We start from the raw sequence: 18,868 nt of genomic DNA on the forward strand, positions 1-18,868 counted from the left end.
TTCTTTTAAGAGAGGAAAAATCAGTCAACAGCTCCCCTTTATTACATCCAAACGCTATTGAGCTGTCACACAATATTCAGATGCATCCATCTGAGAACAGGAAATCAGAGAATATGAAAAAGAATAAATCATGCTTAAAAGGGTGACTCTTACATATATTCTGTCAAGGGTGCGTTGGACACGGCCTGTGTCGGAGGGTGGAGGCTTGTCTGGCTGCCCATGCTGCTACTGTAGCTGCAGAAGCTGTGCATGTTGCCCTGGTGCGAATGGTGGGACATTATTCGTCGGCTCTGCGGGTTAAATGGGTCCCCGTCATCGATGTCATCGTAATCTCTATCTCTGCGGAGAGAGAAAGAGAAGCATTGTTCAAACATTTTTAACTCTTCCCCGCCATTGAGAGAATTTTCCGGCTTTCCGTGTTTCACTGTTACACGGTAGAGGGTGCTATTACGCTACTTCTGAAAGAGTACAGAATCTCCGGATCAAAACACATGCAAAAAAGCAGCAGAAAGAAGCAATAAAATCAGAGCTTATGCACGTCGTAGTCTTTGAAAAAAGCATGTTGCATTTTTTCCCGAAATGTTGCTTTTTTATGAAACTTACATTCGAGTGTTGATAAAAAAAAAAAAAAAAAAGAGTGCATGAAACTAGAATAAGTTTCATTTATTTGTTTGAAATCAGAGGCTCTTTCTTTTGATATATTGCATTTTTATATTAATTCAGCACAAAAAAAGCCCGCTGGCAGTGGCTGGCAACTTGCGAGAATTAAATATTTTTCAAAAAAGCCTCTTAAAGGATTAGTTCACTTTTAAATAAACTTTTGCTGATAATTTACAAACCCCCATGTCATCCAAGATGTCCATGTCTTTCTTTCTTCAGTCGAAAAGAAATTAAGGTTTTTGATGAAAACATTCCAGGATTTTCCTCCATATAACGGACTCCAATTTTACCTGTTATCAGACGAACGTGATCATCTGAGCTCAGCCATAACTTCCGATAAGTGAGGTCAAAATACGAGCGTGGCCATAGATATATAGATCATAGATTCCTCATTCTACTTATCCGTGCAGGCGCTAAGGAGACATCTACGATCGATATATCTATGACCACGCTCGTATTTTGACCTCACTTATCGGAAGTTATGGCTGAGCTCAGAGATGATCACATTCGTTTGATAAGAGGTAAAATAACAGCATAAATACTGCTCGGTTTCTCGCAGAAACTGATCGTTAAAAGTATCGTTATCGTTTAAAGCCCTTTGAAGCTGTACTGAAACTGTCATTTGGACCTTGAACCGTTTGGAGCCCATTGAAGTCCATTATATGGAGAAATATCCTGGAATGTTTCCATCAAAAACCTTCATTTCTTTTCGACTGAAGAAAGAAAGACATGGACATCTTGGATGACATGGGGGTGAGTAAATTATCAGCAAAAGTTTATTTAAAAGTGAACTAATCCTTTAAGCTCATCAAGGCTGCATTTATTTGATCCCAAATACAGTAATATAGTGAAATATAATCACAATTTAAAATAACTGTTTACTATTTTGACATATTTTCAAAGTTTTTTTTTTCCTGTGATGGCAAAGCTGAATGTTCAGCATCATCACTCCAGTCTTCAGTGTCACATGATCTTTCAGAAATCATTCTAATATGCAGTTTTAGAAACACTTATCAATGTTGAAAACAGTTGTGTTGCTAAATATGTTTGTAACTTTTTTTCAAGAATATTTGATGAATAGTTAAAAAGAACAGCTTTTTTTTCAAACATGTATCTTTTGTAACATTATAAATGTCTTTACCACCAAATTTAGTGGGGACACTAAATTTTCAACTAAATATCCAAATAAATTTAATTACTAAACTAAATTAACTACATCAACTAAATTACTGCTCTACCCACATTGTCACTATATGATAATTGAAATGAGCTAGATTACATCACTGTTTTCTGCAGAGCGGCTGTATAGCCGAATCAAATTCTGTTGCATTATTTTCCTTTTTAACACTGTGAAGCTGCTTTGAAACCATCTGCATTGTAAAAAGCACTATATAAATAAAATTGACTTGACTTTGAATCCTGAATCCTGCTGGAGATCTTTTGTCATGCAAAAGCTCTAACAGACATGCCTGTAACTTTCACCTGACTCCCAAAGAACTTTATTAGCTTGTTTATGGATGTTTGATTTGCGTTAAGGGCACTATAATCAATGTGTGTTGATACATCATAATGCATTTTGTGTGTGTACTGTACCTGTTGGCAATCTGTCGCCACGCTCTCGGGATGGCACACAACATGACGGAGAAGGCACATGCCGCCAGTAGAGAGAACAGACAGAGATACAGTAACCCCTCCACACCATCATAACACACACCCATTAGCGCGTCCAGGTAGTCCTGCAAACACACACATGCCACAAGAGATTAGACACATTTGACTAATTGTGGAAATCTCATTAATCGCGCAGCATCATATTAGACAGAAGCAGGTGGGGATGTGTTTGAGTGCCCGCTACCTTATTGAGCCCTCGGCAGTCTAGAAGAGCAGTGAGCTGATGTAAACTGGCCTCTGAATTATTCAATAGATGCTGAATACTCAATAAATCCCTCTGAAAAGAACCACACACAACAGCTATGAAAAAAAAACCCTCAAAATATAAAATACTTTTATTTAGCTTCTTTCATTCACCAAGAAATGAAACATGCATATATATATATATATATATATATATATATATATGCATATATATATATATATATATATATATATATATATATATATATATATATATATGCATATATATATATATATATATATATATATATATATATGCATATATATATATATATACATATATATATATATATATATATATATATATATATATATATATATATATATATATATATATATATATATATATATATAAAAATTGTAAATAAATAAAATAATTTCAATTTATTTCTATATCACATTTTAACTATAACACATAAATTGTGTAATACAGTAAAAAAATTAATAAAACAATATACAGTATGTGCTTAACTATCATGAAAATAATATTTATTTAGCATGGAATTTAATTTTTTTTTATTTAATTAAAATGAAGAATCACATTTTAACTGTTACACATAAAATAGTGCAATACAGTAAAAAGCAGAAAATAAAATAAAAAAATACGTGCTTAACTGTCATGAAAATCATAGTTATTTAGGGTGTGAAATGTGTTTTGGTGAAATGTTCTCAGATAGAATCGTATGCTCACTGTCCTCAGGCACACTCACCTCCGCTGTGGGGAACAGAGGCACTGCAAACTGCAGGAGACCCTGTATCTGGATCTGCATGGTGGTCAGCGATCTCTGGAAGACAGTCAGCGACTGCAAAACAAACTAATTCAGGATCAGTTTGTTTTGTTTAAGGGCTAAGTTAACAAACTCAACATCAACAGTTCACACATCACAGGTTCGGTTCTGATGTGCAGTTCTGCTCCCTACCAGCAGAGAGAGAAACTGTGCCATCCACAGATAAACTGAGCTGGTATCACCACTGTCAGCTCTCAAATCTATATTGACAATAATGCATGGGAAAATGATTTTGTGATGAAAAATAACCCAGGCTTTTGTTCACAAGAGGTACCAGCAGGTGGAACATCAGATAAACACATCTATAAAGTGATTAGATTAATCCACTTTGTTTGTACAATTCTCCCCTTCTTGTCTTGATGTGAGTGAATTAATTCACCGTGAAAACATCTCCATCCCAGACCACATGTGGAAAGAGAGGCAATAAAAAAGATAATGAAACAGAAGAACTATTCAACCAAAAAAGAAAAAAGAGTGACGGAACGAGAGACTGAATAAACACCAATTAGAAATTAAACAAAGACCAAGAGAACACGAAGAGAAGGGAGTATGATCAAAAAGACCAGATATTCATCTCGTTACAAGAACAATGTCATACATGAAGTGCTGATGATGCTCTACATACTGACATTTCTGTCTGTGTGTAAATAAATGTCAAGCAACTGTGCTCTTGTTATGAACATCTTTGCTTTGCTTTTCTCTGTGACAACTCTATTGATCTGAGAGAGATGTCTACAGTTTCTCTGTTCCAGCAAGTCAAGCTGAACTGCAGCAAGCTGAGATGTAGGACACTGGCCTTTTACTGCCTGACCTAAAAACCCTGAGAGATGCCGAGAGACAGGAGAAGTGAGGGAGAAAGACACAGAGTGAGGGAAAGGGTAAAGTACGAGAAGAGGGCAGTTGCAGTTTGGAATCGAGAACTGATTCCTATTGGCCGTTTAGAAACCGAAATAGTGTAGAGCATTTTAGGCATCATAGGCACACTTCCAATGTATTCCAAAATGCAACAGTGGGCAAACAAGGGCAAAAAACAAATTTAAGACAATCTGCCCATCACATGCATTGTGAAGTGTTGTTACAGTGGGGAGAACAAGTATTTGATACACTGCCGATTTTGCAGGTTTGCCCACTTACAAAGCATGTAGAAGTCTGAAATTTGTATCATAGGTACTCTTCAACTGCAAGTGATGGAATCTTAAACAAAAATCCAGAAAATCAAATTTTTAAGTAATTAATTTGCATTGTATTGCATGACATAAGTATTTGATACATCAGAAAAGCAGAACTTAATATTTGGTACAGAAACCTTTGTTTGCAATTTCAGAGATCATACGTTTCCTGTAGTTCTTGGCCAGGTTTGCACACACTGCAGCAGGGATTTTGGCCCGCTCCTCCATACAGACCTTCTCCGGATCCTTCAAGTTTCGGGGCTGTCGCTGGGCAATACGGACTTTCATCTCCCTCCAAAGATTTTCTATTGGGTTCAGGTCTGGAGACTGGCTAGGCCACTCCAGGACCTTGAGATGCTTCTTACTTAGCCACTCCTTAGTTGCCCTGGCTGTGTGCTTCAGGTCGTTGTCATGCTGGAAGACTCAGCCACGACCCATCTTCAATGCTCTTATTGAGGGAAGGAGGTTGTTGGCCAATATCATACATGGCCCCATCCATCCTCCCCTCAATACGGTGCAGTCGTCCTGTCCCCTTTGCAGAAAAGCATCCCCCAAAGAAGGATGTTTCCACCTCCATGCTTCACGGTTGGGATGGTGTTCTTGGGGTTGCACTTGTCCTTCTTCTTCCTCCAAACACGGCGAGTGGAGTTTAGACCAAAAAGCTCTATTTTTGTCTCATCAGACCACATGACCAGCTGAGCAGGGATTTTAATCCATGACGGCGTAGTGCGTTACTAATGGTTTTCTTTGAGACTGTTTTCCCAGCTCTCTTTAGGTCATTGACCAGGTCCTGCTGTGTAGTTCTGGGCTGATCCCAAACCTTCCTCATGATCATTGATACCCCAACCAGGTGAGATCTTGCATGATGCCACAGACCGAGGGAGATTGACCGTCATCTTGAACTTCTTCCATTTTCTAATAATTGCACCAACAGTTGTTGCCTTCTCACCAAGCTGCTTGCCTATTGTCCTGTAGCCCATCCCAGCCTTGTGCAGGTCTACAATTTTATCGCTGATGTCCTTACACAGCTCTCTGGTCTTGGCCATTGTGGAGAGGATGGAGTCTGTTTGATTGAGTTTGTGGACAGGTGTCTTTAATACAGGTAACGAGTTCAAACAGGTGCAGTTAATACAGGTAATGAGTGGAGAACAGGAGGGCTTCTTAAAGAAAAACTAACAGGTCTGTGAAAGCCGGAATTCTTACTGGTTGGTAGGTGATCAAATACTTCATGCAATAAAAATGCAAATTAATTATTTAAAAATCATACAATGTGATTTTCTGGATTATTTTTTTTTTCTTCTGGAAATTACAGACTTCTACATGCTTTGTAAGTGGGCAAACCTGCAAAATCGGCAGGTGTATCAAATACTTGTTCCCCCCACTGTATGTGCCATGTATTTTTAGGCATTTTTCCAAAATTGGTCACTCATCATTAAAGTTTTTTTTCCCATAAAAAATATATGTAACATTGCAGTCTGAAATGAACGTGATAAAAAAGAAAACAAAAGATAACAAATGCATGTCTTTCTATTGCATTGCATATTGTAAACAAGTGTACTCGTGAACAAACAACTGTTCTGAACCACTTCTTTTTAATGAAGTTTTGAAAATATACTCTCTCTCACTTTAGAATTAATTAGTAAAATATAATTAAAGAACATATAAAGTGCAATTAACCATAGTACCTGCTGAAACGGGTTGGGGAGAGTCTGGCTGCAGTACAGGTAATAATGCACAATATCTAGAAAAATAAAGAGGAGAAGAGTGAGTGCATTATGACCAGCATGACATACAGACCAAAATCTTATTTTTTATCATTAAGAATAAATGCACTTTCTGATGCATGACATCCTCTACACTAGACAGATGTCTAACAAGCCATTGTAACCATTCAGGCTGTGGTGTAATATTCATTTTGAGTTGAACTATTCCTTTAAGTCTTGCGAGCTATGAGAAGCAAGCCTCTGAGGAATGAATTTTTCCTCTGGGATTCTCCGTCCTCAAGCACCTGAGGGAGCTTCTGTCTGTCTGGTAGTGCAGAAACATATTATGGCTGAGGACAGGATTAAAGTTACATAATCACAGGAATGGCCATTTTACAGATGTGTTCAGTCACAGTGATTATGGAGCAGGATTAAAGGTCTCTCAGATTAACCCTTAAAACTATTCAAGCACTTGATAGTGTAAAAATGCCATTTCATGCAAATTTGTTCACTGAAGAAGCATAATCCCCATTCCTAAAATGAGATTAAATGAGCCGGCCATGGCTGCATGTGTGCATGTGTATATGTTCATGTCTGTTTTTCTCCAAACAAAAAGACATTCAGAATAAGAGATACACTCACCAGAGCTGATAACATCTTTTGTTTGGTTCATCAGAAATTTGTCTGGTGCCACACAGAAATCACTTGTGCCCTAGGCCGCAAAACACACATAAAAGAAAAAAAGCTGCAATGAATAAAAAGATATATATACAAAACTTATTTTTTTTTAAAAAGTTACTTATTGTATAGTATGCTCACCAAGGCTGCATTTAATTGATCAAAAATACAGCAAAACCAGTAATATTGTGAACTTCCAATGACTATTTTCTGTTTTAATATATTATAAAATGTCATTTATTCCTGAGATGGCAAAGCTGAATTTTTTTGCATAATTACTCCAGTCGACCCTTCAGAAATCATTTTAATATGCTGATTTGGTGCTCAAGATTTTTTTATTATTATTATTATTATTATTTGTCAGTTGAAAACAATTGTGCTGCTTGATATCTTTGTAGAAAGTTCAAAAGAACTGCATGTATTTTAAATGTACAATTTAAAAGCCTTTACTGATACTTTTTAATACATCAATGCTGAGTAAAAGTATTAATTTCATTCAAAAAAATCTTACTGACCCCAAACTTTTGAACAGTAGTATGTATATATTATATAGTTAAAAATGCTTGTATAGTTGTATTTCAGCTAAACACTCATTTTACTGCAGGATCTTTGGTGCAATAGGTGAAGGGACATAAATCGACACAGACAGGAAGTATACACAGGTGCAAACACACACTCATATGTTGTAGACTTGTAGAATAAACTCAGAGGTCCAAATAAACAGCTATCTGTCAAAAAGGGAGGAATGTACGACATGAGTCCCACAGACTTCACACATACTGTGTAGGCAACAGGAAGTGTGTTGCAGTGCAGATAGACATTATAGCAGTGGGTCAAAGGAAAAAACAGCCATGCAGAAACACAGCGCACACTCTCTGTCTGCACATAAACATCCTCAGGCGGTGAAAGGAATATATTTCAGTCAACAATAAATTTGCATTCAGCGATGACATAATTGAACCATTCCACCAGGAGCGGTTTCTCTCGCGATGCAAGAAAAGACTCAAAAAAACAAATAAATCAGATGAGAAATTGACAGTACAGAAAAGATGCGAAACGCAAAACAAATAAAATTAAATAAAATGATTAAAAAAAAATGTATCATTAAAAGTGTGGCAACAGTGACAACCAACTCAAACTTTACATTCTCATTTCAAAAGTCCACATCAATGATGCTACTATGATGCAACTGCCTTCTATATTTGAAATATATATCCTCAGGTACAAAGAAATCCAGGCCTTTATCACATGGCGACTCCTTAGGAGAGTTTTTTTTTTCATACGGTAATACACGTCTATCAACTTTAAAACATTCGCCTCATCCTGTCTCAGAGCAGGGAAGTCTACAGTCAAGTCCATATCCTGTTGAAATCCTGAGGCTCAATACCTTGTATTATGCATTAGTTCATCAGTCGTGAAGGCAGGATCAAAGCCCTATGCGTCCTGTGTCTAACGCCTGCAGGAAAGATGAGTTCATTACAGCGAACTGAGCGTGTCCACTGATGCTGAAGAGGTGGTACATCCACATTACTCTCTTAATGAGCTGATAGGGGAAATATTTGCTACCTGGAAGTATAAACTAAATTAGTCACACACAGAGAAACATAAATCGGTATATCTGTAAACAGAACAGGTGGTGTGTTAATGAGTGTGTATTTCAGTGTTTACAAGTAACATTATGTAGATGGTGTTTCTTTAAACAATAGCTCATAATTCAGTAATGAGTCAAATTTTAGTTTAAAACAGACTATACAAGTAATATTTGTTTGTTTTTTAACACAGTGAAAACAGCACAACGGAAAGTTTCCATTCCTTTCCAGTCTCTCTTTCTCATAATATTCAATTCAGTCTGCAAACTCACACACCTTAACATTTGTGGCAGGGTGCATTATCATGCTGAAAGATGCCACAGCCACCAGGGAATACCATTTCCATGAAAAGGTGTACATGGTCTGCAACAATGCTTAGGAAGGTGATACGTGTCAAAGTGACATCCACATGGATGGCAGGACCCAAGGTTTCCCAGCAGAACATTGCCCAAAGCATCACACTGCCTCCACCGGCTTGCCTTCTTCCCATAGAGCATCCTGGTGCCGTGTGTTCCCCAGGTAAGTGCACCTGGCCATCCACATGATGTACAGGAAAACATGATTCACTAGACCAGGCCACCTTCTACCACTGATCCGTGGTCTAGCTCTGATGCCCATGTACCCACTGTTGGCGCTTTCGGCGGTGGACAGGGGTCAGCATGGGCACCCTGACTGGTCTGCGGCTATGCAGCCGCATACGCAACAAACGTGCGATGCACTGTGTATTCTGAAAGCAATTTGAGCTACAGTAGCTCGTCTGTTTGATTGGACCACACGGGCCAACCTTCGCTCCCCACGGTCATCAATGAGCCTTGGCTGCCCATGACCCTGTTGCTGGTTCACCACTGTTCCATCCTTGGACCACTTCTGATAGATACTACTGACCATTGCAGACCGGGAACACCCCACAAGAGCTGCAGTTTTGGAGATGCTCTGAACCAGTCATCTAGCCATCTCAATTTGGCCCTTGTCAAACTCGTTCAAATCCTTGCGCTTGCCCATTTTTCCTGCTTCTAACACATCAACTTTGCGGACAAAATGTTCACTTGCTGCCTAATATATCCCACCCACTAACGGGTGCCATTGTAAAGAAAAAATCAGTGTGATTCACATAATGTTATGCCTGATTGGTATACATACAGTATATATATTTTAACTTGGGTTGTGAATTTGCAGCCAATATATTGCTCTGGACTGTGTACATTCAGAGGTGGGAAAACAGCTGTGCAGGAAACACTTGTGTATTTGGAAACAGATTGATAAGTATAACACATGAACAGTATTTTCTCACACAGAAAAATCTCTTTCCACACACACACACACACACACACACACTACAAGTTCTGCTGTCAGATTCTATTGATTCTTCCATACTGTTTGCTTTCTTGATGGATATAATTGGTTTGTGGGTAGCTGTTTGAATGCATTCATAACCTGCCAATTAGAGTTAGAGTAGGAGAATAAGTGGGTGAGGGAGTGAGAGAAATTGTTTGAAAGGGAAAACAGAGGGGATATGAAATACAACTTTGCTTTTATTGAGCTACAAGATCTTTCCTGTAGTGTTTTGGGAACTTTGGCAGAGTTCTGAGCCTAAAATAAGAGCCTAAAGGCAAGTAAAAAAAGCTATGAACAGCTCATCCACACAGCCAGATTATATGCAATTTATTTGATTTGCAATAAACTAAACTCAACTCATAACACAATGTTGTTTTGGAAGTAATGTCTGAATCAAAAAAAGTCACTGGGTCTTTTTAGCTGAAGGTTAATGCATGCTGTCACATTAAGCATTGCAAAAAAGAGATTTGGACAATGCTTTTGAGGAGCTCAGCTTTCAACGTTTGACAAATTATAAATAATTGTATTTCTTTTCATATCCAAAAGGACAAAAAAGTAGATTTCTCTCCCAGGGGTTTACTGAGACCCAACTATTAGTGTACAATGAAAAGCTTATAAGGTTTGGTTTTACTAAACTGGAAAAGATCAGAGACCATGTGTTTGAATCGTAAAGAGAGAAATCCAACTGTGGTTTTACATTCCTTGCACTTTCTTTTATTTCCCCCCTCCTTCATTGAGGTGGTTTAATGAAATCTGCCGGATTTTACCCTTTTCCCAATAAACACATAAACCACAGTGATTTTGATAGCACACACACCCACATCCAACGCAATAAACTGGACATGTATCACCTCCTTCAGGCAAGCAGACAGCAGTTGACTAGTATTACACTATGATACATACACACTATGATATGACATGCAGTGTTCTGGATGGAAATTTACATTTACATTTATGCATTTGGCAGACGCTTTTATCCAAAGCGACTTACATTGCATTCAAAGTACACATTTTTTACATTTTTGTCAATTCTTGCTTTCCCTGGGAATCGAACCCATGACCTTGGCGTTGCTAGCGCCACACTCTACTGTTTGTGCTATAGGAAAGCTATAGGAAATACTGATAATGTGTTTGTCTTGAATTTTCCATATATCAGATAATGATCTGAACCGAATTACTGATTGAACAACAGGGTTGTTGGCTGATACTCACCACTGCAGTGGCCACATCAGCTCCGAGAGACGCCCAACTCAGTATAAGAGTCAGAACCCCGAACACCATCATCCTGCACACACACCATAAATAATACAGTACAATAAACAATTTTGGTACTGTGCTGGGCCACTTGACGGCCAATGTAATATCCAGCTGAGCAACCAGTTGAGAATAAAGTTTAACACTATAGGCCAGATCTACTAAACAGGGCAAATTAGTGTGAGTGCACAATTCTATAAAAGCGCTGATGGGAGTGGACAGTTCTGCGTGTGATCTACTGACGACGCGCAAATTAAAGCACACAGACGCAGCCGGATCATTTCCATAATGACCAATGCAATCTACCCGGTAGCATCTGGTTTAAGAAATTTTTTAGGCGGTTAATAATAAAGCAAACACCAGTAAATTTACAAGCGCAAACCTTTGTAAATCATCTTGCGTGATTCACTTAAATAGTCTCCTCCCATGAATTTTGCGTCTGAAAGGGAAACTCGTACAAATACATATGCAATAAGGTCAGTCGCAAAAATAACCATGTCCACGACCTTTCCAGCGATTATTTATCACTGCGCAAGCTGTTAGTAAATCTGGCCCTATGGGTGTTAAAGCACTTAATTGTCATAAAATTAATGGAAAATAATGCACATTAGAAACAAAATGTTAAAGGCACAAGATATAATTTTCACTACATATTCAAAACAATAAAGGCGTAGCTTGATGAAATGATGGGAAACGTTGTCTTTACCTCCACTGCCAATGGAAATCAATCCGACGGGACACACAAATCATGTTCATGGATGAGGTAATGAAAAGGTTTGATCACGATTATTTATTTATTTTATCGACTATTTATTTCATTTTAATGAATTAGCCGCAAGTAACAATGTTTAATGATAAATCATGTCCCTTTATTTGTCAAATTAAATGGTGTTCAAAACAAAATCACACTATGGCCCCTTTCACACCTACCTTGTTTGGTCCGGATTTTCTGACTTTTCAGTTTGGTCCAAATCAAAATTATAGGTGTGAAACCTCCCCCGGAACATGGTCCGGACCAAACAGACGGAATTTTGTCCGACGAAAATAGGTAGTGGCGGTCCGGATCAAACTGAACAAAGGTTCGGTTAGTTTCATAGTGTGAAAGCATTTTCTGTATGGTTCGGACTTTCAGACAATTTACAGGAAGTCAGGAAGTTCCTGTTTCTGTTTAAATATTATAATGTTATTTTTACATTTCATCTAGGCTATACAGTTATGAAAAGTGAAAAGATGCGCAATATGTCAGAAGACAGAAGGTCAAAAATGATTTTGAGCTCTTCATTAAGTTTTGTTTTGTAGAAAGCCTTGCTTTAAAGTGAATTTCGTTTTGTATAAATTGTATCTTAATTTTAATCAACGTTTAATCAGATAATTGCCTGGGTTTAAAGCAAAAAGTCCATAGCAGACAACAATCATGACATAGAGGCACGGGAACGATCACATGCTTTGCACTGCAGCACGTCTCATAAATAAACCACACTAAGCAGGCTACTTGCCTCACAGACATGAGAAATATGTGTATAGAAAGCTTGAAATGTCCACTTTTAAACAAAACCATTCAAAACGAAAAGAAATAGTTAAAAAAAAAACAACGTTTACCAGTGCAACGATATGCGTCTGTTCATTAATTCTTGTCAAAGACGCTGACGTCAGACGCACGTCCGTTTACAAACCAATCAATGTCAAGATGCAGCCCACATAGATGATGACAGGACGCGAGTATGTCATGTAAAGTTCTTTAGTGTGCGCACATAATTGCAATGTGAAACCTAACCAAAACTAACCAAATGTATAAAATGTATCAAAACATGAACTTCGGTTCGGACCTTGGTGCGGACTTTCAGGTGTGAAAACGCCCTAAAAGTACATTTGAACGTACCCACAGCATTTGCAAAAGGCTGACTTGACTGCATTTAATTACACTGCCATTGACTATATTCAAAAAGCTATTTTTTGGGGTGAAATGGCCTTGTTTTGGTGAGATGCAACCAATATATAGCAATGTATAGCAATGTATAGCAATGTTTAGCCAACAGCCATATCACCGTGTAGCCCAAGACTGGTTTCCCACTGAAGCTAAGCAAGGCTGAGTCTGGTCAGTACCTGGATGGGAGACCAACTGGGAAAACTAGGTTGCTGCAGAAGGAGGTGTAAGTGAGGTCAGCAGGGGGTGCTCACCCTGTGGTCTGTGTGAGTCCTAACACCCCAGTATAGTGATGGGGACACTATACTGTCAGAGAGCACAGTCCTTCGGATGAGACGTTAAACCGAAGTCTGACTCTCTGATGTCATAAAAAATCCCAGCATGTCCTTCGATAAAGAGTAGGGGTGTAACCCCGGCATCCTGGCCAAATTTGCCCATTGGCCTCTGTCCTTCATGGCCTCTTAATAATCCCCATACGATTGGCTTCTTCACTCTGTCTCCTCTCCACCAATAATCTGGTGTGTGGTGGGCGTTCTGGCGCAATATGGCTGCCGTCGCATCATCCAGGTGGATGCTGCACATTGGTGGTGGATGAGGAGATTCCCCCCTTCTATGTAAAGCGCTTTGAGTGCCTAGAAAAAGCGCTATATAAATGTTACAAACTATCCATCCATCCATCCATCCATCCATCCATCCATCTTCTTCCGCTTTATCCAGGGCCGGGTCGCGGGGGCAGCAGTCTAAGCAGAGATGCCCAGACTTCCCTCTCCCTAGACACTTCCTCTAGCTCTTCCGGGGGTACACCGAGGCGTTCCCAGGCCAGCCGGAAGACATAGTCCCTCCAGCGTGTCCTTGGTCTTCCCCGGGGCCTCCTCCCGGTTGGACATGCCCGAAACACCTTCCCGGGAAGGCGTTCAGGAGGCATCCGGAACAGATGCCCGAGCCACCTCAGCTGACCCCTCTCGATGTGGAGGAGCAGCGGCTCTACTCCGAGTTCCTCCCGAGTGACTGAGCTTCTCACCCTATCTCTAAGGAAGCGCCCAGCCACCCTGCGGAGAAAGCTCATTTCGGCCGCCTGTATCCGGGATCTTGTCCTTTCGGTCATGACCCAAAGCTCATGACCATAGGTGAGAGTAGGAACGTAGATTGACCGGTAAATCGAGAGCTTCGCCTTACGGCTTAGCTCTTTCTTCACCACCAGTACATCGACCGCAATACTGCAGAAGCTGCACCGATCCGTCTGTCAATCTCCCGTTCCATCCTCCCCTCACTCGTGAACAAGATACTTGAACTCCTCCACTTGAGGCAGGAACTCTCCACCAACCTGAAGTAGGCAAACCACCCTTTTCCGACTGAGGACCATGGCCTCGGATTTGGAGGTGCTGATACTCATCCCAGCCGCTTCACACTCGGCTGCAAACCGTCCCAGTGCATGCTGAAGGTCCTGGTTAGAAGGGGCCAACACGACAACGTCATCCGCAAAGAGCAGAGACGAAACCGCGTGGTCCCCAAACCTGACACCCTCCGGCCCCTGGCTGCGCCTAGAAATTCTGTCCATAAAAATTATGAACAGAACCGGCGACAAAGGGCAGCGGTGCCGGAGTCCAACATGCACCGGGAACAAGTCTGACTTACTGCCGGCAATGCGGATCAAACTCCTGCTTTGGTCGTACAGGGACCGGACAGCCCTTAGCAAAGGACCCCAGACCCCATACTCCCCGAGCACCCTCCACAGGATGCCGCGAGGGATACAGTCGAATGCCTTCTCCAAATCCACAAAACACATGTGGACTGGTTGGGCAAACTCCCATGAACCCTCCAGCACCCTGTAGAGGGTATAGAGCTGGTCCAGTGTACCACGGCCCGGACGAAAACCAGACTGTTCCTCCTGAATCCGAGGTTCTACTATCGGCCGTATTCTCCTCTCCAGTACCCTGGCATAGACTTTCCCGGGGAGGGTGAGAAGTGTGATCCCCCTGTAGTTGGAACACACCCTCCGGTCCCCCTTCTTAAAAAGAGGGACCACCACCCCGGTCTGCCATCCCAGAGGCACTGTCCCCGACCGCCACATGATGTTGCAGAGGCGTGTCAGCCAAGATAGCCCCACAACATCCAGATACTTGAGGTACTCAGGGCGGATCTCATCCACCCCCGGTGCCTTGCCACCGAGGAGTTTCTTGACCACCTCGGTGACTTCAGCTTGGGTGATGGACGAGTCCTCCTCTGAGCCCCCAGCCTCTGCTTCCTCAATGGAAGACGTGATGGCGGGATTGAGGAGATCCTCAAAGTATTCCTTCCACCGTCCGACGACATCCCCAGTTGAGGTCAACAGCCGCCCATCGCCACTGTAAACAGCGTTGGTAGGGTACTGCTTCCCCCCTCCTGAGGCGCCGGACGGTTTGCCAGAATCTCTTCAAGGCCAGCCGATAGTCCTTTTCCATGGCCTCACCGAACTCCTCCCAGGCCCGAGTTTTTGCCTCCACAACCACCCGGGCTGCAGTCCGCTTAGCCTGCCGGTACGTGTCAGCTGCCTCAGGAGTCCCACAAGCCAACCAGGCCCGATAGGACTCCTTCTTCAGCTTGACGGCATCCCTTACTTCCTGTGTCCACCACCGGGTTCGGGGATTGCCGCCTCGACATGCACCGGAGACCTTACGGCCACAGCTCCGAGCGGCCGCTTTGACAATGGAGGTGGAGAACATGGTCCATTCGGACTCAATATCTCCAGCCTCCCTCGGGATCCGGTCGAAGTTCTGCCGGAGGCAGGAGTTGAAGATCTCTCTGACAGGAGACTCGGCCAAACGTTCCCAGCAGACCCTTACAGTACGCTTGGCTCTACCGAGTCTTTCCAGCTTCCTCCCCCGCCATCGAATCCAACTCACCACCAGGTGGTGATCAGTTGACAGCTCCGCCCCTTTCTTCACCCGAGTGTCCAAGACATACGGCCGCAGGTCAGATGAAACGACCACAAAGTCGATCATTGACCTACGACCTATATAAAAATGTTACAAACTATTATTATTATAATAATATAGCAATGTTTGTGCTTTGTGTGTGTGTGTGTGTGTGTGTGTGTGTGTGTGTGTGTGTGTGCGTGTGTGTGCGTGTGTGTGCGTGTGTGTGCGTGTGTGTGCGTGTGTGTGCGTGTGTGTGTGTGTGTGTGTGTGTGTGTGTGTGCAAGAAATTTGGATGGACAAAATGAAAAAAATCAGCACCTCTCTTGGCCGACATAGCTTATTCCACAGATTTTGTTCCCGTTTCTAAACAATGATTTTGTACCATATACACCATCACTGAGCTCAATTTAAAATCTCTCTCATAACAATCTCTGCAGAACACTTTATATGCTTTATATTGAGCATGAGTCATGACAGCAGGCATTCTCTGTTTAGAAATGCACTGTGCAAAATGATTTCCACTTTAGAAATACCATGCAGTAAAATCCAGCTGATAAATTAAACAATTACTCATGCCTAACTTATTAGTTTCCTTTTAAGTCATTTAAATGAGAACTGTAGTGAAACTCGACACATTTTCAGGTGTACAGCATTACTTCAGACAATCCTTTGAGAACGAGGAGAACATTTTATTTGCTGTTCTTTTCGCTTTGATCTTTATTTTAATTAACTTGTTTAAAGGGGGTCATATCATAAATTTTTTATAGTTTTCTTCCCTGAGATAAAGTTTCTCCTACAGATAAAGTTAATCAAGTTCTTTCTTGCCAAAACAGTCACATTTTTATCCCCGATCTGAACCTTAAAATGAAATAAATGGTCATGGAGAGAATTTTTTCTGAATGTTAAAGGATATCTTGATATTTCTTTGATCTTTTGAAGTTCATTGTACTATGAGCCTTCAAAAATGTAACGGTTCCATTACAGGTCACAAAATATCACTCAAACAAAGATGTCTTTAATTCCAGTATTTATCAGTGTAATGTAATGGAGGTTTAAACTCACGTAGTGAGCAGCCAGCGGGATTGTTTGGCCAGACCCAGACAAGCAGCAAGACAGATGACCAGATCCAATATTAGTATCAGGAGGTATGTCAACCACCTATAGAAAAAAAGGAACCAACAGACGGACATTTTTTATAAGCAATGAATGAAAAAATAAACAGGGTTAAAAGCGGGGGTTAGAACAACAACAACCTGGGCATAAGCCAAGTGTTAAAAGCCCTTTTGAGTGAAAATGTGTTTAATTTAAAGTATTTTGCATTGTTTTATTTTCAAAAAGACAAATGAAATCTCTATTTTCTCAGTTGATTCACATAGACCAAATAGAGACATTTGATTTAGTATCCTGCTTCTCAGATTTTCTGAAGATATTTCAACAGAATTTCAAACTGTTCTCAAATTGACCCCAAAGTCTGCAATAAAATACAATTAAGTGCTTAATATGAACTCAAACATTGTTCATCAGATTCTAGACCAAGTTATCTGAGCTATGCTATCCACATTCACATTACACTCATCTTTTATGGCAACAATTGTTTCATTTTTATTTCTCCTAAGAAATTTTAGGTTGCATTTTAAGTTATATACTTATGTGAAACATGACTGAGACTCTCCTGAGCTACAAAACTCTTTAAGTGATAAAATATTCTTGTTGTGTGTGTGTGTGTGTGTGCTGGCGAGGCCACTCCAGAGAACTCTTCCGTCTTTGAAAATAATTCATAATAGATGAACAACTTCTATAGGTATTAATATTTCATACACTGAAACGTTGTCAGAGGAGAACAGATGACCGTGTCTCTTCCTATAAACTACTCTTAGACACATTCACAGTATCACGATCATATGTCAGCTATATTAATATGCCTCCTATCAAAGATGAACTTTTCTGGCAACCTAAACTAAAGAATTGTGACGTGATCACTTATCAACCCGTCATCTGCAATGTGGAATGTTGACAGGAATATAAAACCAGCATTGGCGGATGTTTTGATGAATGACCAGCAGTGAAGCTGCAGCAGTAAATAACATGTGATATACAGTGTCTAAAACAAGGAAATGACTTTAAGTGCAACTATAAAACAGACTGTACACATGCAGTCATGCATTAGCAGTTGATGGACTACTATGGCGCTTCACTCAACCACAGAATCAAGAGTCAAGAACAAAATACTTCGTAACGATTTTTCCTGCTACAAAACAAGGGTGGAAAACAGACCTGCATTCCACAGAAAATGCAATACAGGAGAGGTACATTATGGAAAAATTCAACAATTACCTGTAATACTCCACGTAAGCAGTCTGATCAGCTATGGCGGCCAGGTCTACTTTTGCCTTTTCCCAGTCAGGAAGCCCCAGTAGTTGCTTAATGATGTTGTCTGACATCTGTTGCATGAACTGCAGCGTCTGCACAAAGTCTCCCCGTGCGGCAAAGATCTCGCCCAGTCGGGACAAGTGTTCATTTAGGCCTCTTTGCATGCCTCCCATAGTACCCGTCACCTGTGAGAGTGAATATCATTGTTAGTGCAATCAGAAATACAAGATGGGTTTATAATGACATTTTCTACCATTAAAAAAGGTAAGCTTTTTTAATACCTTTCATATCTTTATTCAGCAAGGATGCATTACCTTGAAAAAAAGGTTTCTTTAGCAGCAAATAAGCATATTAGAATGATTCCTGAATGATGATGTGACACTGAAGGCTGTCACTGAATTGTAATAATTTCACAATATTGCCTTTTTTACTGTATTTTGGTCAAATAAATGCAGCCTTGGTGAGCAGAAGAGACTCATGCCACGTGTTTTTCCAACCTTCTACCCGTGAAAGTGCACTGGAACGGCAGTCAAACCTGTGACTTCACACCCGTGAATTCGTTCAAGATCGATGTACTCCCAGTTACG

At 40.6% G+C, this 18,868-nt stretch overlaps 1 protein-coding gene across 4 annotated transcripts in view; it reads right to left on the reverse strand.

Annotated features, from left to right (window-relative positions):
* The window catches only part of ttyh2 (tweety family member 2), a 99,699-nt gene that overhangs the window by 6,213 nt on the left and 74,618 nt on the right, over positions 1-18,868 (reverse strand). For 2 of the 4 annotated variants that reach the window (XM_079801393.1, XM_079801391.1), the window contains exons 4-12: positions 18,246-18,466; positions 16,974-17,069; positions 11,049-11,121; positions 6,877-6,946; positions 6,217-6,272; positions 3,285-3,377; positions 2,516-2,608; positions 2,254-2,396; positions 154-339 (exon numbers count right to left, since the gene is read on the reverse strand). In XM_079801393.1, the coding sequence (XP_079657519.1) occupies positions 154-339; positions 2,254-2,396; positions 2,516-2,608; positions 3,285-3,377; positions 6,217-6,272; positions 6,877-6,946; positions 11,049-11,121; positions 16,974-17,069; positions 18,246-18,466 (1,031 nt within the window). Of the gene's footprint in view, positions 1-153; positions 340-2,253; positions 2,397-2,515; positions 2,609-3,284; positions 3,390-6,216; positions 6,273-6,876; positions 6,947-11,048; positions 11,122-16,973; positions 17,070-18,245; positions 18,467-18,868 lie in introns of all 4 variants that reach the window. The other 2 variants (XM_079801392.1, XM_079801390.1) reach the window with 1 other exon arrangement.

This window comes from Gobio gobio, assembly GCF_949357685.1.
Source record: "Gobio gobio genome assembly, chromosome: 20".
In the NCBI taxonomy this organism is placed as follows: domain Eukaryota; kingdom Metazoa; phylum Chordata; class Actinopteri; order Cypriniformes; family Gobionidae; genus Gobio; species Gobio gobio.